Source organism: Acomys russatus, chromosome 32 (genome assembly GCF_903995435.1).
Source record: "Acomys russatus chromosome 32, mAcoRus1.1, whole genome shotgun sequence".
NCBI lineage: Eukaryota > Metazoa > Chordata > Mammalia > Rodentia > Muridae > Acomys > Acomys russatus.
This window is the reverse complement of record NC_067168.1, coordinates 6,887,721-6,909,369: the sequence shown is the minus strand read 5'-3', so window position 1 is coordinate 6,909,369 and position 21,649 is coordinate 6,887,721. Positions and strand designations below refer to the sequence as shown.

The 21,649-nt window shown below is 46.8% G+C and overlaps 2 protein-coding genes across 2 annotated transcripts; both read left to right on the top strand.

The window, feature by feature from the left end:
* The first annotated feature begins 339 nt into the window (after positions 1–339).
* On the top strand, positions 340–1,272 carry Ooep (oocyte expressed protein). Its single transcript, XM_051140836.1, has 3 exons — positions 340–532; positions 700–882; positions 1,164–1,272. The coding sequence occupies exons 1-3, from the start codon at positions 340–342 to the stop codon at positions 1,268–1,270; spliced, it is 483 nt and encodes a 160-aa protein (XP_050996793.1). The 3' UTR covers positions 1,271–1,272.
* Positions 1,273–14,834: 13,562 nt separating this feature from the next.
* LOC127184453 (developmental pluripotency-associated protein 5A-like) lies at positions 14,835–15,721 on the top strand. Its single transcript, XM_051140835.1, has 3 exons — positions 14,835–14,946; positions 15,023–15,202; positions 15,618–15,721. The coding sequence occupies exons 1-3, from the start codon at positions 14,835–14,837 to the stop codon at positions 15,719–15,721; spliced, it is 396 nt and encodes a 131-aa protein (XP_050996792.1).
* The last annotated feature ends 5,928 nt before the right edge of the window (positions 15,722–21,649 follow it).

Genomic DNA, 21,649 nt, shown 5'->3' with positions numbered 1-21,649 from the left:
CTGCAGAAGAAAGAGACTCTACTAGCCCGCCCTGGGGCATGTCTTTGAAAGTAACACGGAGTTAACTAGGGTACTGGAGGTGATTCAGGTTAAGTCACTAAATCAAATCCTCATTGTCAGCTGTATGCTATGACACTCTAGAGGGTCGGGTAGAGCAGGGTGGGTTGGTGCCCCCAGCCCACCTACCTGAGTTACGCGCTCCAGCTGGGAGCGCGGCACTGGAGGGGAGGGAGGGGAGGGCGCGGAGGGCGGGGCGGGGCGGGGCCGGGCCGGGCTGCGCATCAAAAAACGCATTAAAGAGCACTGCAGCTCTTGTGCTTACAGTCGGACAGTTCCAGTATGGGGCCTCACGGGCCTGATGCTCTCGCCAGGCCAGAAAGGCCGACGTGGTGCCCTTCCTCCTCGCAGAGGCTCCTCAGCGCCCCTCCTGTGTCCCCGCGACTTCGCATACGACCCTGGTGGTTCCCAGTGCAGGAACTCAGCAATCCTTTGGTACTCTACTTGGAATCCTGGGTGGCAAAACTGATTTTTGGTGAGTCTCTCACTCCAGGGGTCTGGGTTAGCTCCATATACTGATGGGGGCAGCAAGTCCATACCCAATTCCTCAGTTCAATCTGTCTGTCAAGCCCTCCAAAGCCCGCCCCTTCCCACCTATAGCCATTCTACTGCTTAGGGTCTCTTCTCCCGTCCCCTGTTTAGGTTCTAAAGAAGCAGAAACCTCAGAAATAGAGTGGATGAGCCAGGCCTTACTGAGAGTGGACACAGCCAACTCTGGGAACCTAACTGAAATCACTATCTTTGGACGACCCAGTGCGCAGGCTCGAATGAAAAGTATTCTCATGAGCATGGCGGCAACGCACAAAGAAAACTACATCCAAAGAGGTGAGGGACTTGGAAGACCTACCTGGAGAGGAACCACGGGGAGATTCCCAGCTTCTAGAAACGTTCTCACAATTTCTTGGAGTTTCCAAATATCCGGAAACTGTATTATCCCTGGGGCACCCTTTCCAAGGTCCTTAAGAAAGTCAGTTGGGGGTCAGAGACGCCCAAGGCCCATCGCCCCCCCTCCCAATCAGCTTTAGGCACCCCTCTTTCCAGGTCAAAGATCCTTTCTCTTTAAAACCATGCTCCCCTCTTGACTCCTGATGTTGATCCTCTTCCAGCTATGAAGATGAAACAACTTGAAGAATTCTTGAAAGTTCGATCCTCAATCTCAAGGAACCAGCGTGCTTCGCATCTGGGGGGGTTAGAGAGAAACATGGGTTCTTAAATCTCTCTCTACGTTTGTTCCCTTTCCTGCCGTCCCGAGCACCTTCTGTTTGTTTGGTTTCCTTCGCAAATAGCAATTTTGTTGAGCCATTCCAATATAAAAATGACTTCTTTTTTTCCCCCCATCACATACAATAAAGTAAAATTTGTAAAATATTGACCACTCAGTTGATGGGAGCAGTGTGTGGGTTGGGTTCCTGAAGTCTCTTAACACTTCAGTCAGGCCTTCAAGAGCTTGGCTTAAAAAGGTAGTTCTTTTTGCCGGGCGTGGTGGCACTAGCCTTTAATCCCAGCACTCGGGAGGCAGAGGCAGGCAGATCTCTGAGTTCGAGGCCAGCCTGGTCTACAAAGCAAGTTCAGGATAGCCAAGGCTACACAGAAACCATGTCTCGAAAAACCAAAACCAAAAAAAAAAAAAAAAAAAAAAAAAAAAAAAAAAAAAAGTAGGTCTTTTTGAAGTGCTTGAGATGGGGGTAAATATATTTTCCAGGTTGGGAAGCCGTTATTTTGCCTTGGTTTGGGGGGGGGGGGGGGGGAGACGACATGGGAATGCATCTTTACAAAGTCAACTCTTCACTGCTTCGTACTTTGTTATTGAGATAGAATATCTCTATGTAGCCCTGGCTGTCCTGGAACTTGCTATTTAGACAATGCTGGCCTTGAATTCAAATCTGCCTGCTTCTGTCTCCCAAGCCCTTCGATAAGGGAGGCAGGGGCAAGCTGATCTCTGTGAGTTCGAGACCAGTCTGGTCTACAGAGTGAGTTCCAGGACAGCCAAGGCTACACAGAGAAACCCTGTTTCAAAAAACTTAAAAACAGACAGTAGCAAAATTACAGTTATAAAGTGGCAGCGGAAATTTATGATTGGAAGTCAATACAACATGGGGAATTGAACTAAAGGGCCAAAGCATGAGAAAGGTTGAGAGTCACTGAGTTAAGGTGTGCAAGAATTCACTTTGGAGCAGGGTGATGGTGCACACCTTTAATCCTAGCACTCAGAGGCAGGTGGCTCTCAAGTTCAAGGCCAGTCAGAACAAGGCAGAGAAACGCTGTCTCTGAAACACAAGGAAAAAAAAAATTCAGTTTGGGAATGCCTCAAAACAATGCTGTAGGCTCCTCCAGTGACCCCTGTAGAGGATGCATTGATTTGCATCTCTAACAAGCTCAGGATGCAGGATGCCAAGAGCAAGCATTTGCAGCTGATTAAAAATTTGGTAGAGCTGGGCATGGTGGCGCACACCTATAATCCTAGCACTCGGGAGGCAGAGGCAGGCAGATCGCTGTGAGTTCGAGGCCAGCCTGGTCTACAAAGGGAGTCCAGGACAGTCAAGGCCACACAGAGAAACCCTGTATTGAAAAACAGAAAACAAACAAAAAAAAAAAAACAAATCAAAGGATTTGGTAGGCCCTCAAGTGTGTGTGGCTCAGTGCATTTTCCAATAATGAGGCGTGCCACCTTTGATGTTATATCACAAAAAATGCAGACTATGTACCTTTAGCAGGCTAAGGTCATAGTCCTCAAGAGTCATCTATCCCTGTGTTTTCTAGCAGTTTCTCCTGAATTGAAGCATTCTCTTGAAGGTGGAGGGACTCAGGAGGGAAGCAAACTTCTCTTGTCTGGGAAAGCTGAAACTTGGAACACTCACCCACCCCTGTCCCCTCTGGGTGGGCGGGGGGAGGGAGGGGGCTTGTTACAGAAGCAGTAAGCAGCTGCTGGAGGAGGGGGCCCCACTGAGCTGCCAAGAGCAGATCCTTGGACAAGTCAGGCATGCCTGGGGGTTGCAGTATGAGCTCCAGGTGGCAGCTTTCCCGTTAATTCAGTGTTACAGCTGCTTTTGAGTCGTCACTGCTCCTGTAAGTAACCAATCAAGCTATTGGTTCACCTGTTAGGATTTGGTCTGCTGTGGGCTCGCATTCTGGGGCACGCTGTGACGTGGCTCAGGTGCTCTTTGTGGACCATGCTGTTTCCCTTTCCCCATGACTCCGTGATGGCCAGTTGGTAACACATCGCCTACCCTTCATGCCACCACTTTCAGAAGTGAAATTCTTGGTTCAGAAAGTGCATGAGCAGCGGAGAGATGGCCCCAAGGTTAAGAGCACTGGCTGCTCATCCAAAGGTCCTGAGTTCAACTCCCAGCAACCACATGGTGGCTCACAACCATCTGTAACGGAATCCGATGCCCTCTTCTGTCATGCAGGCATATGTGCAATAGAGTGCTTATGTATACATACATAAATGAATCTTTTTAAAAGTGCATGAGGTGTGGCTGTGTCTGAAACCCTCCCAGCCCTGGGGAGACAAAGGCAAGCAGATCTCTGAGTTCAAGCCCAGCCTGCTCTACTTAGCAAGTTCCAGGCTAGCCAGAGCTATACATAGTGAGACTTGGTCTCAAAAAATAATAATGCATGAACTCTGTGGAATTAGACAAAGTTGTGGTTAGTTGGCTGTGGGTTTTTTGTATGTCTGTATTATCCTTTGGCAGATAATAAGGTGTTCTAACTCTTCACAGATGATTTACTCTCATCTTTTAAATTGAACATCAGCTTGTGATTAATTTATCATTATGGCCTCATGTTTACTATTAGCCGTGTAATTATTATTACGGTGGTATTTCCTAACCCGCTTACAATCAATGAAGACACAGACACCTGTTGTATTTTAAAATAGCCTTTGTTAACCTGGGGCAGGACAGATATTAATGCCCTAAACTATATCCCATATGGGGGCAGGTATCTCATGCCCTGCCCTATCCCATGCCATCTGCTTCTAATGACTTCTATCAAGCTACCTCCCATCCATAATCCCAAATACTTGCTAATGCTCTTTGTCTGGGCCGAACCCTCCATCCACGCCAGCCATGTGCTTCCTCTCTCTAACGATGGCGCAGCCTACTTCCTTCCTCTCCTCCTCTCTCAGGATTTTCTCTGTCTCCCCAAGCTGGGGAACCTTAGCCATGCCCATCTCATTTGCCCAGGTATGATGATTTTTTTATTGGTGAAACAGAAATAAGGTCTTAGACAAGGTACAAACAATCTTCACCAAAGTATATCAAACCAACCTCCAACATCGGCTTGTTTTGTTTTCAGCTTTATTCCTGGCTCTAAACTCTAAAGAGACCGTGTTTGTGCTCATGTGTACATATACGCACATACATGTTACTTAGGATTGAGCTTGCTAAACATAAAGATAGGTCTCATTAATCTGTGCAGGTTTATGTAACAAACAGTAATCCATCATTAGCAGTGTCTTCTTGCTCTTACCTCTCAAAACCTTAGCCTATGTGCATTTTTATTTGACGTTGGTATGCCACAATTCTGCCTCCCTGTTCCTCCAATCCCCATGTGTTAAGCATAGGAGCTCCTGTTTTCTCACAGAAATTTATCCCACTTTTCCTGGTGTGAGTTTTATAAAAAAGGTACTACTTAGCAGATTTACTAAGCAGTATTAATTAACAGACTTTTTTTTTTTTTTTTTTTTTTTTTTGTCGCTTCTGGACAATTCTGTATTCCTTCCAGAATTTGTACATATTAGCCTATACTTAAGTCCCCAAACCCAAGACCATAGACTGTGTATTTTCAGATAAAGCTTTTCTTTTCTTTTTTAAAAAGTTTCTGTATACAGGTGTTTTGCCTGCATCTATATATGTCTGTGCGTATGTGACTGGTGCCTGCAGAGGCCAGAAGAGAGGGTCAGATCCCTCTGGAACTTGAGTTATATATAGGCAGTTGTCAGCCGGGCGTGGTGGCTCACGCCTATAATCCCAGCACTCGGGAGGCAGAGGCAGGTGGATCGCTGTGAGTTCGAGGCCAGCCTGGTCTACAAAGTGAGTCCAGGACAGCCAAGGCTACACACAGAGAAACCCTGTCTCGAAAAACAAAAAATTAAAAAATAAAATATATAGGCAGTTGTCAGCTTCCATGTGGGTGTTGGGAATGAAATCTGGGTTCTTTGGAAGAGCAACCTGTGCCCTTAACCACCAAACTATCTTTCCAGCCCCCAGATCGAGCCTTTCAAAATGTGATAAAGGAGACAGGAAAGATGGCTCAGAGGTTAACAGCACTGACTGCTTTTCCACAGGTTCTGAGTTCAATTCCCAGCAACGACATGGTGGCTCACAACCATCTATAATGTGATCTGCTGACCTCTTCTGAGGTATACACATGTACATGCAGGCAGGGCACTGTATACATAATAAATAAATCTTTAAAACAACAACAAAACAAAATGTGGAAAAATGGCTGGAGGGGTGGCTCAACAGTTACAAGCACAATTCTTTGCGGGGGGGGGGGAAGGCAATGAATATAAAAATAAGTCATACCTGTGACCACATCCTCATAAGAAAGAAAATGTGAACAGAGGAAAGACCACGTGATGTCCTGAGTGGACCCAGATACCAAACCTAGTGACCAACAATTCCATTTTGGACTTCTAAGTCCAGAATTAGAGATGAATTTCTGTTTAAGCTGTCTACTTTGTGTTATTTTGTTTCAGTAGCCCCCAGAAATGAACACATTTAACATGTAATACATCTGTGTTCCTTTATTTGCCAATGTTAGCTTTTGTGAGCTTTATTTTATTTAAGATTTATTTATTATGTACACTGTTCTGTCTGCATGTACACCTGCCGGCCAGAAGAGGGCATCAGATTCCATTATAGATGGTTGTGAGCCGCCAGGTGTTTGCTGGGAATTGAACTCAGGATCTTTGGAAGAGCAGGCGGCTCTCTTAACCACTGAGCCATCTCTCCAGCCCCATTTGTGAGCTTTATAACTTGCTGTACTTTGGGTGTGAGGCCATATGTATCTATCCTTGTGCGTGTACCCCCGTATACACATTCATAGAGGGAGTGCCCAGTCATTGATGCCTTACAAGATCTCTCTACTTTTTGTTTTGTTGGTGGTAGTACGTTTTTTTGTTGTTTTTTTTTTTTTTGTTTCCCTAGACAGGGTTTCTCTATATAGCCCTGGCTGTCCTAGACTCCCTTGGTAGAACAGGCTGGCCTCGAACTCACCGCGATTCACCTGCCTCTATCTCCCTGAGTGCTGGGATTATAGGTGTACGCCACCAGGCCCGGCTGTTATTGTTCTTTTAGTTTTTTGGGGTTTTTTTTTTGTTGTTGTTGTTGTTGTTTGTTTTTTTTAAAACAGGCTCTCGCTCTCTCTGTGGCCTTGGCTGTCCTAGAACTCTCATTGTAGACCATGCTGCCTCCAACTCATAGATATTTGGCCTGCTTCTGTTTCCAAGTGCTGGAATTAAAGGTATGTGCCATGCCCTGCCTTTTTTTCAAAACAAAACAAAAACCCAGGGTCTCATTATGTGGCCTCATATATAAACCAGATTGGCCTTAAACTTGAAGATCCTCCTGCCTCTGCTTCCTAAATGCTGAGACTAAAGAAGGCACCACTACACTATGCTCCACCGTATTTCGAGACAGGGTCTCTTGCTTACCCTATAACTCACCTATTAGCCTAGTCAGGCTGGCCACTAAGCACCAAGGACCCCTCCAGGCGCAGCATTCTCAACACGAGGATTATAGGCTTGGCATGGATGCCTTACATTTCAAGGGAGTGCTGGGAAACCAACTTGGTTCTGCAGGTTTTATCAGCAAGTGCTCTGCCTTTCAGCTGTCTCCCCAGCCTCATTTTGTTAGCTCCTCCCCCACGGGGAGGGGAGGGGATAGAGGCGGGGGATTGAAACCCAGCCTAGAACTTGATATACTTGCTATATGGCAAAAAATGACCTTCAATTCCCAATCCTCGGACCTCGGACCTCCACCTCCCCAGTATTGGGATGAAAAGTGTGCACCACCATACCTGGTCTACTCAGAGGCTACTTAAACAGAGTGCTCTGTCATTCTCTTCAGATTTAAGGACCAAATGTAAGTTATCTATTAACTTTATGCCAAGCACCTAAGCTAGATGCTTTGGACTTGGGCAGTTGGTGCAGCTCATAGAGCTGGGCCAGCAACATGAGGGTGGTAAGATAATACAACAGACGCAACAACTCCACGATGCAGGCCTGGCGCTGTGTGTACTTCCTGTTTGCTCCCTCTGCTTTATGATTGCCGTGTGTGGGGTGAGAGCAAAAGGACCCCAGGGACCCCAAGGACCCCAGTTGCTTGACTAGACCAACTCCATGACAGGCTTCAGGATTTCACTCTGCCTAACTAGGCCAAATTTCTAACAGTTCCTGGAAAAACCACAAGTTATGGACAGCTCATGGGCAGCTAATCAGCTTATAGAACAAAATGACTAGATGTCATGTTTTTATTACTTCATGGCTTTGGTTAAAAAACAAAACAAAACAAAACAAAACAAAACAAAAAAAACACACACAGCTGGCCCCATTCAAATTAAAGGCCATCTCCTAAGTAACAGCCAAAACTTCAGTGACTCAGAAGTCCCCAATAACCAAACACTCTGAATCCCCTTGAACACTCTGACTCAATTCCGTGGTCACAGACCTCTCCAGCTGTCTATAAATTGAGTCTGCATGCTCATTTCGGGGTCGCCCTCTAGAGGAGAGAGGCGATCCTAGCATGCTAGAATAAAAAAGACTGTTTTTGCATACCGCCTTGGGGTCTTTCTTCAGCAGATTACCTGAACCTTAACAAGAGGTTCGCACATGTCACAGCATCCACGTAGAAGTCAACTCTGGAGTTGGTTTTTCCCTCGCGCCTTCTACTGTTATATGTGCTCTCGGGCTCAGATTCAGGTCATTGGGCTTGGGTGGCAAACGCTTCGGCTGCTGAGCCATCTTGCCAGACGGCTCTTTTTGGTTTTGAGCATGTGCGAAGGTTTTATTTCACTGAAATAACTTATAGAGGAATTAGTAAGAAGGAAGATACAAAGAGCAAAGGCCATGGGCCATCGCCGTACAGAGCGTAAGCGGGAAGTAACGTCAGGGGGCAGAGGTCACCGGGAAGTAAACAGGAAGCGCCGACCCGCCGGACCTGAAACCGGAAGTGATGGAGCCTTCCCACACATCACACATGCTGAAATGGCTCTGCCAAACTGACCAACTAACACACCCACATTCAAACTCACACTGTTTTGTTTTGTTTTGTTTTGAGACAGAGTTTCTCTGAGTAGGCAGTCCTGGACTCACTTTGTAGAGCAGCTCAGCCTCGAACTCACAGCAATTCACCTGCCTCCACCTGCCTCTGCCTCCCGAGTGCTGGGATTAACGGCATGGTGCACCACCACCGCCCGACTAAACTCACATTTATTTATTTATTTATTTTGGTTTTTTTTTCCAGACAGGGTTTCTCTGTGTAGACTTAGCTGTCCTGGACTCACTTTGTACACCAGGCTGGCGTCAAACTCATAGTGATCCACCTGCCTCTGCCTCCCGAGTGCTGGGATTAAAGGCGTGCACCACCACATCCGGCCACAGGCACTCTTCATGTAACTCACAGAGCTGCAAAAACCCTTTTACATGCAGTTGTGTCTCAGCCACTGTGCTGACTGCAACCAGGTTTTTTTGTTGTTGTTGTTGTTTGTTTTTTTAATTTATGTGCATTGGTATGAGGGTGTTGGATCTTGGAATTACAGACAGATCTGAGCTGCCACTTGGGTGCTGGGAATTGAACCTGGGGCCTTTGGAAGAGCAGGCTCTTAACTACTGAGCCATCTCTCCAAGCCCGGCAACCAGGTTTTGAACCCAAGACAGCTCAAGGCACCCAAGTAGAACAGCCACGGCTTGGGAAGGTTTTTCACGGAGTGACTCAGTGGCTGCTCCAACCAAATGCCAGGTGCATTGGATTCTAGCAAAATAAGGAAAACTCTTGATCTGCGCCATTCCTGGTGAGCATTGACGATGGCAGCCAGAGACCCACCTGACTCAGGGAACAGCCACAATTCAAGAGCACTTGGCTGCTGGGGGAAAATGATGTTCCTTTTCTTTCTTTCTTGCACGTAACAGACCCGAGTGTTTGCCATTCTTTTTTTTTTTTTTTTTTTTTTTTTTTTTTAAAGATTTTATTTACTGGGCTGGAGGGATGGCTCAGAGGTTAAGAGCACTGGCTGCTCTTCCAAAGGTCCTGTGTTCAATTCCCGGCAACCACATGAGTGACCTCATGACCATCCATGAGATCTGGTGCCCTGTTCTGGACTGTAGGAATTACATGCAGGCAGAATAATGTATACATAATAAATAAATGAAATATTTTATTTATTTATTTTATGTATGAGTACTCTATATGTGCACCTGCAGGCCAGACAAGGGCATCGGACTGTAGAATAAATGGTTGTGAGTCACCATGTGGTTGCTGGAATTGAACTCAGGACCTCTGGAAGAACGGACAGTGCTCTTTTAAAAAAAATTTTTTTTATTAGTATATTTATATTACATCTCAATTGTTATTTTTTAAAATATAATTTATTAATTATGGACAGTGCTCTTAACCACTCAGCCATCTCTCCAGCCCCCAGTGTTTGCCAGGACAGCCAAGGCCACACAAAGAAACCCTGTCTCGAAAACAACAACAAAACAAAACCCAGAAAACCAACACACACGCAAAGTTTGTGTGTGATTGCCTTTTTTAAGTTGAAGACATAAAAGTCTAATTTTCAGCCTGGGAGTGATGGTGCACGGCTTTATTCCCAGCACTTGGGAGGCAGAGGCAGGCAGATCGCTGTGAATTTGAGACCAGCCTGGTCTACAGAGTTCCAGGACAGCCAGAGCTACACAGAGAAACCCAGTTTCCCAGTGCTTTTAAGGTAGTATGTTGCCTTGTGGGAACTGGACAAGGGCTAGCTAGCTTCCCTGAGCAGAAGCCCCCTCCCTGCCCTATGCTCAATCAGCTTGAAGTCAATCTCCCTGGGAGCTAGACTAGGGCCTCATTTCCCTGAGATCCAAACAAAAGCTCACTTTATCAGATTAGGGCCAGCTTCCTCTTCCCCAATTGTGTGGGAGCCCCACAGTATAACAGCTACAACAGATAAATTTAGATAAGAGCTCCCCTGCAGCATGACTCAAAGCTCCTCTGCCCTGTACCTTATCAATTAAGGCCAACTTCCCCTACGCCCCTTACCCAATTATGTGGCACCAAGGCTGGGCACGTCCTGCTTACGATTTCTGCCTTTAAAAACCTTGTATTCTAGCCGGGCATGGTGGCGCATGTCTTTAATTCCAGCACTTGGGAGGCAGAGGCAGGCGGATCGCTGTGGGTTCAAGGCCAGCCTGGTCTACAAAGTGAGTCCAGGACAGTCAAGACTACACAGAGAGACCCTGTCTCAGAAAAAAAAAAACAAAAAACAAAAAACAAAAACCTTGTATTCTAAGGAATCAAGGCCACCCACCTCTGGGGAACAGAAGGTCCTTGCTCCAGAGCAAGATCAATTAAAAAGACCCTGTGTACATTGCATCTGGCTGGTCTCTGGTGGTCTGTGGAGGTTTCGTGACTTGGGCATTATACAGCCTCTCCAATCAAAGGAATTGGGGATGAAGATTTAGTGTTTGTTTGTTTGTTTGTTTTTGAGACAGGGTTTCTCTGTGTAGCTTTAGCTATCCTGGACTTCCTTTGTACACCAGGCTGGCCTCGAACTCACAGTGGTCCACCTGCCTCTGCCTCCCGGGTGCTGGGAGGGGATGAAGATTTAGAAAGAGTTAAGGGCTTATGGGTATAAGGGTTAGACACTCCCGCTCAAAGTTTCTCCTTATTAGCAACTTGATGTTGTATAGTATTTACATTTTTTTTTTTTTTTTTTTTTTTGGTTTTTCGAGACAGGGTTTCTCTGTGTAGCCTTCGCCATCCTGGACTCGCTTTGTGGACCAGGCTGGCCTCAAACTCACAGCTATCCGCCTGCCTCTGCCTCCCGAGTGCTGGGATTAAAGGTGTGCGCCACCACGTCCGGCTCTTACATTTTTTCTTTCATTAAAAAATTTCAAGGGAAGCCGGGCATGGTGACACACACCTTTAATCCCAGCACTCAGGAGGCAGAGGCAGATGGATTGCTGTGAGTTCCAGGCCAGCGTGGTCTACAAAGTGAGTCCAGGGCAGTCAAGGCTACACAGAGAAGCCCTGTCTCAAAAAAACAAAAAACAAAACAAAACAAATTTTCAAGGGATTAACCACAGTACTCAGGAGGCAGAGGCAGGTAGATCTCTTAGTTCAAGGCCAGCTTGGTCTATAGAGTGAGCTCCAGGACAGCCAGGGCTATACAGAGAACCCCTGTCTTGAAACACAATAACAACAAAAATTTCAAGGGAGGTTGAGATAGTTCAGTGGGTATAAGCACTTGTCCCCAGTCTGACCACCTGGGTTCAGGTCCCGGAACCAACACTGTGGATGGAGAACCAACTTCAGGGTTGTCCCCTGACCACCTTCATACTGGGGATATGCACACACCAGTAACTGGTCAGTGTCAAACCCGGGACAAATGGCTGAGGTGCCTATTTAACGTATAAAATAGGACCTGTTCTCCTTGCATTCTTCAGTCCCTCCTGTGTGGCATATCCCTACCCTACCCTAAACTTCTCTAGCTCAGGGGTGCCCTTCCTCCAGCCACCCTTCCCCATATACTCCAACAATTTTGGTTACCTGGCCATTTTTGTTTACTCTCTTGGCTCAGGCTGCTCCTGTTGGTTGACAGGTGCTCCCGCACCCCTCCACCCCCACCCCCCCAAATCTTCTCGCATGGCTCAGGGACCTGTCCACTCTGGACTCTCCCAGGTGTTCTTGTCTCTGGCCTGTGCTCTCCCACATACCTACAATAAACAGTCTCCTCCACCAGACCTAGGGAGCAGTCACGTTCTCTTCCTCCTCCTCTTCTGCAGGGTTTCTCTGTGTAGCCCCCCTGGCTGTCCTGGCCTCGCTTTGTAGACCAGGCTAGCCTCAAACTCACAGAGATGCCTGCCTCTGCCTCCTGAGTGCTGTGTTTACAGGCATGCACCACCGCACCCAGCTTTTATTTCTTTTTCTCATTGATAACTTCACACACACACACACACCAAAATAAATAAATAAATAAATAAAAACCCAAAAAACAAAAAAACAGAAGAGTTGAGAGTATAGACACTTGATTTTGATTTGAAGCTGGAGAGGTTATCAGGAGATCCAAGTTTTGATCCTTAGGGCCTACATAATCCTGTAACTCCATCTCCAGGGAATCTGACCTCTGACCTCCACAATGCCCTAAACTCAAGTGCACACACTCACACAGTGTTCCTCTTCTTCTTTTTCCAAGACAGAGTTTCTTTGTGTAGCCCTGGCTGTCCTGGAACTTACTCTGTAGACCAGACTGGCCATGAACTCACAGAGATCCACCAGCCTCTGCCTCCCGAGTGCTGGGATGGAAGATCTGCACCACCACCTGGCAACCCAGTGTCCTTAACCACTGAGCAGTGGCTCAAGCCCCCTCTTCTTTGTTGTGGAAATAGGTCTCACAGCAATAGCTCAGTCCAGCTTCAGCTTTAAATTCAGGCTCCTAAACCAGGCTTGATGGTGCACATTTTTAATCCCAGCACTCAAAAGACAGGGAAGGCAGATCCCTGTGAATTCAAGGACAGCCTGGTCTACAAAAGGGAGTTGAGGACAGCCAAGACTGTTACACAGAGAAATCTTGTCTCAAAAAAAGCTAAAAAAAAAAAAAAAAAGGCGGGGGGGGGGTGGGGGGCTGGAGAGATGGCTCAGAGGTTAAGAGCCCTGGCTGCTCTTCCAAAGGTCCTGAGTTCAATTCCCAGCAACTACATGGTGGCTCATAACTATCTATGAGATCTGGTGCCTTCTTCTGGTGTACATGCAGGCAAAACACTGTATATATATGATAAATAAATAAATCTTTAAAAATATATAAATAAGCCGGGCGTGGTGGCGCACGCCTTTAATCCCAGCACTTGGGAGGTAGAGGCAGGTGGATTGCCGTGAGTTCAAGGCCAGCCTGGTCTACAAAGTGAGTCCAGGATGGCCAAGGCTACACAGAGAAACCCTGTCTCGAAAAACAAAAAAATAAAAAAATTAAATAAATAAATAAATAAATAAATAAATATACCAGTCCTGGTGGCACACTCCTTTAATCCCAGCACTTGGGAGACAGAGGCAAGCAGGTCACTGTAAGCTCCAGGCCAGACTGGTCTACAAAGCTACACAGAGAGCCCCTGTCTTGAAAAACCAAAAATAAATAAACAAAGTAATTAAAATAAATTCAGGCTTTTCCTACCTCAACCTCCCAAATGTTTATTCTAGCCACTGTGTAGACATTTCTAGACAACTCTGAATGCTACTCATATTTGTTTCTTCCTTGCATTGACACAGTCTTTGAGTGGCGAACACTGGCCCAGGACTTAGCTGTCCCTTTAATCTACTAACACAGTGGCCTCTGACTCTCTTTTTACATGACAATTGGAACCAGTTTTTCCTTTGTCCCCTTGCTCTATTGTAAAGCAATGTCCTAAGACCTTCAAACCTTTTCAATATCCAAGCTTCGCTAACCTGCATCCAACAGATGTAGCTATGGCTGATCATTTTCTAAATTGTTAGGGCCCCTGGCTGCAATAAAGCCCAAACCAAGCTTGGTCCCAGTTCCCAGGAGGCTGAGGCAGGGGGGTCTCTGAGTTCTCCAAGCCAGCCTGCTCTACAGAGAGTTCCAGGACAGCCAGGGACACACAGAGAACACTGTCTCAAACTAACACAAAACAAAAACCAAAACCTAACCAAGCAAATAAACAAAAAACCCAAACCAAAACGTCCCTTTAAGTTGTTAGTAATCTTCAGCTGAAAGGACTTGACATGGTAGCAGGCTGTGCTGGGCCTGGGAAAACGCAGGTTGTTCATCTTAAAGCTCAAAACAGTGAAATCACCTCCTCACCAGGGAGCCCACTCCGTGGCTTCAAAGATGTTGGAAACACTGGTTTTAATAATGAATAACCATGTTTATTCAGAGGCTAGCCTGAAGCCTACACCATATTGGGGTGGTGTGGCCAAGCAGGGAACACTTGAGCTTTGAAATCCAGGTCAGTTCAAAACTTCCAAACCAGGCCCTTCAAGGACGATGGTGGGCACACTTTAAGGCACCTAAGGCTTTTAGCGAAAAGAATGAATCTTCGACATTTTTCTTCATTTTTATTAAATGAAATCTAATTTTTGAATTCTTGGGAGTTGCTAAGGTGCCACACAAATTGACACCCCGGATCTAGTTCCTTCCGGATGAGGAAAACCATAGTGTTTTAGACATTTTCAAACCTCCCAGCATGGACCCCAGCTTATCCGGGTTCAGGCCCACTCAGTTATTTCAGAGAGAGGCCATCAGTGCCGGCTTCTGTCCCCAAGACCCCTGGATTCAGAAGAACAAGGTAGTATAGGTGACAACCACAGTTAATCTGGGACAGCTGGGCTGGGCTGGGCTGGGCAGGGAAGGGTGTTGGCCTGGTCTCCTAGGGGCACAGCCTGAGGGTGCAGGCAGTGAGTCTGAGATTGGGCCCTGAAGGGGGTGGGCCTAGTGGGCGAGGCCTAGCAAGACTCCGCCCCCACTGGTACTAAACCCCTGAGCTCTGGGGCTTTCAGCCACAAGGTTAATCCTGACCTAGTCTTCCCTGGAAACTGATTGCTTGGCCAGGAACTGAGATGGGAACCCTCCTGCCCCGGAAAGAAATCCCGCCATGGGTGAAAGTTCCTGAAGACCTGAAAGATCCAGAAGTATTACAAGTCCACACGGTGGTGCTAAGATCTTTGTTCGGTGAGTGGCAAGTTTTGACCTGGCTACCCAGGCCCAGGCTCTTTGGTCTGGAGCTCTCATTTCCTTTCTCCAACAGGCCCACAGGGATATCGAATCCCTCACATAGAGCAGGTGAGCCGGGCCATGTTCGAGCTGAAGACTCTGGAATCTTCTGAACTCACCGACATCTTAGTTTATGGTGCTTACGACAACAAGGTTCGGGCTAAATGGATACTGCAGTCCATGGTTGAGAGGTACCACCTGCGTCAGGAGAGAGGTGAGAGTGGCTCCTGCAGGTGCTCTGAACCAAGGCTTGGAGCAGCCTCCTCCCTCTGCCGCCCTTACCTCTTCCTCACCACTCCACCGCCTGCGTTCCCTAAGGGCCTTAACTTGGGCATCACCAGGATCCCTCTCCCCGTTGGTCTGTCTCTGAGAATGTTTTGGGAGTTGGGGCGGGGGAGCAGAGGTGAGTCTAAGGTGGGAAGGAGTTGGGCTGGTCCCTCTAGGCAGGGTTTTCCTAGGTAACTGTCCCACCCAACCCCCACCTCCAGGCTTCTAGGAGAACGTTGGAACTGGCCCAGTGTGCTTAGAATGGAATTAGAGGTCCACAAAAGATGCTGAAAGAGGTGGTGAATCCTGAGGGCTCCAATTGCTCCCCAACACTTATCCCCCATATGGTGTTTCTCATGCAGGGATGCACAAGCTGGAGGAAGCCATGAAGACCCTGGAGCTGGACCAGTGTTTGGGAGTGATGCCAGCTTCCGGTCAATTTGACCTGTGGCTCCACACAGATTAGGCTGTGGCCGGTGGTGGAGTGGTTCTGTCATGCTTTTTAATTTTATTACATCTTTTAGCTAATGAGATGTGGGGGTGGGGGGTGGGATCCCTGCTTGCAATGAGTGCTGATGTGAATATCTCTTGTTCCAGAGTTGTTATCTAAATAATAAAATTTAGTTTTTGTTGTTTTGCGTTTTGTTTTGGCCTTGGTTTTTGAGACACGGTTTTCATTGTAGTCCTGTCTATCCAAGGATGGCATCTAACTCACAGAGAACCATCTGCCTCTTCCTTCCATGTGCTACTATGCCTGAGATTTAAATAGTTTCATGTATCTAATGGATTGAAGGTCACAATTTTATATAGGAAGCACCATGAAGGTGTGATTCTCCCGGCCTCCCAAGACAGGGTTTCTTTGTAGCAATCTACCGGCCTCTGCCTCCTGGAGCTGGGGTTAAAGGTGTGCACCACCACGGCCTGCATGAAGGTGTGATTCTTTTGGCTTGTTTGTTTTTCTGACAAGGTTTCTCTGTGTAGTTTTGGCTGTCCTGCACTCAATTTAGAGCCATGCTTGCCTCTGACTCAGTGATTGCCTACCTTTGCCTCAGGAGTGCTGAGATTAAAGGCGTGCGCCACCAATGCCTGGCTGAAGGTGTGATTCTTAAGCAGAATCTTAATCTTTTCTGTCTTTTTTTCCTGAGACAGGGTCTCTGCGTAGCCTTGGCTGTCTTGGACTCACTTTGTAGACCAGGCTAGCCTTGGACTCACAGCGATCCGCCTGCCTCTGCCTCCTGAGTGCTGGCATTAAAGGCGTGCTCCACCACGCCCTGGCTACTTTATCTTTTGCTTTGTTTTGTTGTTTTGTTTCTTCGAGACAGGGTTTCTCTGTAGCCTTGGCTGTCCTGGACTCTTTGTAGACCAGGCTAGCCTTGAATTCACATGGATACACCAACCTCTGCCTGATTAAAGTTGTGCTGGGATTAAAGGTGTGCACTACCATGCCCAGGGGTGTTCTGTTTTTAGATAGGCTCTCACTCTGTCCCTAGCCTGGCCTGGAGCTCCTTATATAGAAGGTCAGGCTATCCTTGAACTCACAGAGGTCCTACCTTTGCCTCCTGAGTACTGGGAGCATCACCTCCTTGTTTTGTTTTTTATTTGTTTTTTGAGACAGGGTTTTGCTGTGTAACAGCTCTAGTTATCCTAGACTGGCTTTGTAGCCCAGGCTGGCCTTGAACTCACAGTAATCTACCTGTCTCTGCCTCCAGAGTGCTAGGATTAAAGGTGTGTGCCACCACCACCCCGCAGCCATATGCATATTATATACTCCTATCTACATATAACCCTTGAGATAAATCACACACTTATAATGCCTCCCCCTTCAAGACAGGGTTTCTCTGTGTAGCCTTGGCTGTCCTGACTTCCAGTTCACAGAGATCTGCCTGCCTCTGCTTCCCCAGTGCTGGGATTACAGGCATGAACCACCATGCCCTGTTCACATGTAACCTTTGTGTGTGTGTGTGTGTGTGTGTATGTATGTGTGTATATATCAGCACGGAGATAGATATATAGACATCACACATGTATACATTGATAGATATTTTTAAAGTCTTTTTATTTTGACACAGGGCTACTGTAACCCAGGCTCTCCTTAAACACCCATCCTCCTGCCTCAACCTCCTGACTAATTGGGATTACAGATATGCGGACCACTCTTGTGTTTGGTTGACAGTGACCAGCTAGCAAATCACCTATTGTCCTAAGCTCTTAGCTTCTTCCATCTCTTTGGTTTTGTTTTTTGTTCTGTTTTGTTTTGTTTTTGTTTCTGTTTTTTGTTTTTCAAGACAGGGTTTCCTTTGTGTAGTCCTGGCTGTCCTGGACTCACTTTGTAGACCTCGAACTAACAGGGATCTGCCTGCCTCTGCTTCCTGAGTGCTGGGATTAAAGGTATACACCACCACATCTGGCATATGGAGGAAATTTGAAACAATAACTTGTTTGCTAATTAAATACGTAGGTCTCCCCCCTGTGCACCCCCCCACCTGCCCATTCCCCCACCACCACCACCTGGGAGTGACTATAAGGCATTCAAATTTGAGAGTGGAAATTTCTCCAGAGATGGTGGCTTGCCGGGTCCTATAGCTACTTCGTGATTTCTGTAGCAGAAATGTAAGCTCTGGGCCAGCCAAGGTCTAGCCAATAAAATGACCTGATTTCACAGAGTTTGTTTTCTTTCTAGCTTTAATAAGAAGCATGGCTAGGGCCAGGAAGATGGTTTAGTGACTAAAGTGCTCGCTGCCAAGCCTGATGTGACTTCAATACCCCCATCTAGTAGGAGAACAGTGTCCTAAAATTGACCTCTGACCTGCACAAGTGCTGCCATGACACAAACACATAAATAAATGTAAAACAGTTAAAGTATGATTAGTGTTGTGGTATTGGGTATATAGTGACCTTTCTTAAAATACCAAATTAATGTTCAACTGTACAAAGAAACGGAAGAAAATGTCCAACATCCAAGGCTTCTAGCTGAGCTCGTTTAGGGGTGAGGAGAGGGAGTTTGAGACAGGATTTCTCTGTGTATCCCTGGCTGTCCTGGCACTCACTGTGCTGACCAGGCTGGCCTTGAACTCAGAGATCTTCCTGTCACCTGCCTCTTGCCTCCAGAGTGCTGTGATTAAAGCCATGTGCCTCCACACCTGGCTTAGCTTGAGCTCTTAAAACATGACTTTAAGCTGGGCATGGTGGCACGCGCCTTTAATCCCAGCACTCAGGGAGGCAGAGGCAGGCTATGAGTTCAAGGCCAGCCTGGTCTGCAAAGTGAGTCCAGGATGACCAAGACTACACAGAGAAACCCTGTCTCGGAAAAAAAAAAACAAAACACTGACTTTATTTCATGCAAAACTAGTGTGGGATTCAGGGCCTTGTACCTAGGAATGAGGCTGTAATGAGGGGGGGAGGGTACTTAAAAAGAAACATGTGGGAGGGGAGAGGCTTGTGAACTTAAGGGGATGGAAAGGGAGAGAACAAGACTACTAGGCTCCATCTCTTCCGACAGGATCTCACTAGGGAGCCCACATTGGTCTTGGACTCACTGTGTAGCCCAGGCTGGTGCTGAATCTGCCACTTCTCTGGCCTCAGCCTCTCAAGGGCTGGGATTTCAGAGCCATGCCACCAAGTTGAATTCTTCCCTGTGTTTTGAGGTATCAGTAGTGTTCTTTATTTTTGGTTGTGAGCCTAGCCTTTAATGGCTGAGCCATCTCTCCAGTCCTATTTTTGTTGCTGTGGTTGTGTCTGTCTCTGGGCTTTGGTGTCAGGGTAATACTGCATCATAAAATGAGTTTGGGAACTGGTGTGGTGGCACATGTCTTTAATCCCTACACTTGGGAGGTAGAGGCAGGCAGACCTCAGTGAGTTCGAGGCCAGCCTGGTCTACTAAGCTAGATCTAGGACAGAAAAGGCTACACAAGAAAGCCCTGTCTTTAAAATAAGCATAAAAAATTACTGTAAACTTTTCTTTTGGATTACCTTGATTATGTCCCAAAGATTTTGATATGTTGCATTTTCATATTCACTCAATTCTTGGAGCCTTTTATTTCCTTTTTGATCTCATTAGTGACTCAATTATTATTTGATTCTGCGTTGCTCAGTCTCCATGAGTTCAGTTTGCACTTTCTTCAGTTTCTATTACTATTGGTATCTAGCTTTATTTTGTCCTGGTCAGATAGGACCAGATACGTTATTTCAACTTCCAGTATTTGTTGAGAAATAACTTAACATGTGGCTAATTTTGGAGAAATTTCCATGGGCTGCTGAGAAGAATGTATCTGTTAAAGCCCAAGAATAGCTACACAGAACACTCAGTCAGCTATTGATGGCTTATTGAACACACACCCCAAGACTGATCATGATTAGGGACACAGCCCAGACTCTGGAGCTGAACTGCAATGCGGGGCTGCTTCTAAGGCAGGCTTTTTTTTTTTTTTTAAATTATTTTATTTGCATTGTTGTTTTGCTTGCATGTATGTCTGTGACAGCGTGTCAGATTCTCTGGAACTGGAGTTACGGACAGTTGTGACCTGCTATGTGGGTGCTGGGAACTGAACTCAGGACCTCTGGAAGGGCAGACAGTACTCTTAACCGCTGAGCCATCTCTCAAGCGCGCTCCCCCCCCCCCCCCTTTTTTCTTTTTTTTTTTTTTTTTTTTTTGGTTTTTTGAGACAGGGCTTCTCTGGGTAGCCTTGGCTGTCCTGGACTCACTTTGTAGACCAGGCTGGCCTCGAATTCACAGAAATCTGCCTGCCTCTGCTTCCTGACTGCTGGGATTAAAGTTGTGAGCCATCATGCCCAGCCTAGAATCAGTTTTCTTACTTTTAGACTCATTTTCGTTTGAAAATTACAAAGACTGGCCCTTAAAAACACTAGGATGGGGCTGGAGAGATGGCTCAGAGGTTAAGAGCACTGTCTGCTCTTCCAGAGGTCCTGAGTTCAATTCCCAGCAACCACATGGTGGCTTACAACCATGTATAATGAGATCTGGTGCCCTCTTCTGGCCTGCAGGTGTACATCCAAGCAGAACACTATACATAATAAATAAATAAAAATTTAAAAACACTAGGATGCTGGGGGTGGTGACACATGCCTTTAATCCCAGCACTCAGGAGGCAGAGGCAGGCAGATTGCTGTGAGTTAAAGGCCAGCCTGGTCTTAGAGTGAGTCCAGGATAGCCAAGGCTACACAGAGAAACCCTGTCTCGAGAAACACAAACAAACAAAAAAACAAAACAAAAAAAAAAAAAAGAAAAACAAAAACAACCACTAGGAGAGGGCTGGAGAGATGGTTCACAGGGCAAAAGCACAGGCTATTCTTCCAAAGGTCCTGAGTTCAATTCCCAGCAACCACATGTTGGCTCACAACCATCTATAATGAGATCTGACATCCTCTTCTGGACTGCAAGTTCATATGGAGGCAGAATACATTATATAAAAAAACAAAACAAGAGCCGGGCGTGGTGGCGCACGCCTTTAATCCCAGCACTCGGGAGGCAGAGGCCGGCGGATCGGTGTGAGTTCGAGGCCAGCCTGGTCTATAAAGTGAGTCCAGGATGGCCAAGGCTACACAGAGAAACCCTGTCTTGAAAAACCAAAAAAACAAAACAAAACAAAATCACTAGGAGATTGGCCAGACGTTGAGACAATCCCACTGCTTCTGAAGACCAAAGAGGGGAAGTGACAGTGAAAGAGTTACAAGCGCCGCAGGTGGGTCCAGAGTCTGAACACGGCTCCTGAGGCCCATGGTCACCTGGCAGAGTCAAGCACGTGCCTTCTCAAGGCAAAGCCCATGGCCCATGAACTATTTCAGGTTGAAATCATTAACCTCCAACTTCAGAATGGGCTCCTTGGCCACTCTTTTCCTACCTGCAGGGACCTGTGACAGTCCTTTGGAGAAGGAGAGAAATAGCTCTGATCACAGGAGGCTGCTGGTGAGGCTGTAATGAGAGGGTACCCTGGAACTCTGCAGCAACCCTGAGATTGTACAAGCCGCTCCCCACGCCGATCAACAGCATGCCTGGGATTTACTGAGACCCGTGTGTCCTGTCGTCCTTGTACAAACTCAAGAGATGAAGAGCCCTTGCACACGGGACTTCATAAAAGGTCTGCGCTTTTCTTTTGTCTCCTGGTTCTCTACATTCGGCCAGAGAGCCCACATAAGCATGAGAACTGGTAGAGGGGATTCCTCCCCACAGAACAATGGTGTAGCAGTCTCTTCAGAGGGACCCTTTGTGTTCGTAGACTCTAAGTGACAGGAGTGGAGAGGATTTCAGGCCCTCAAGAGGCAGGGAGCTTCGGCTAAGTTCCAGCCCACTGCTGACATGACAGAGTAGCCCAAACTTTCTAGGCTGCTTGACAGTGTCCCGTTGTTGGCATGTCAACCATCCCCAGACTTGCCCTGC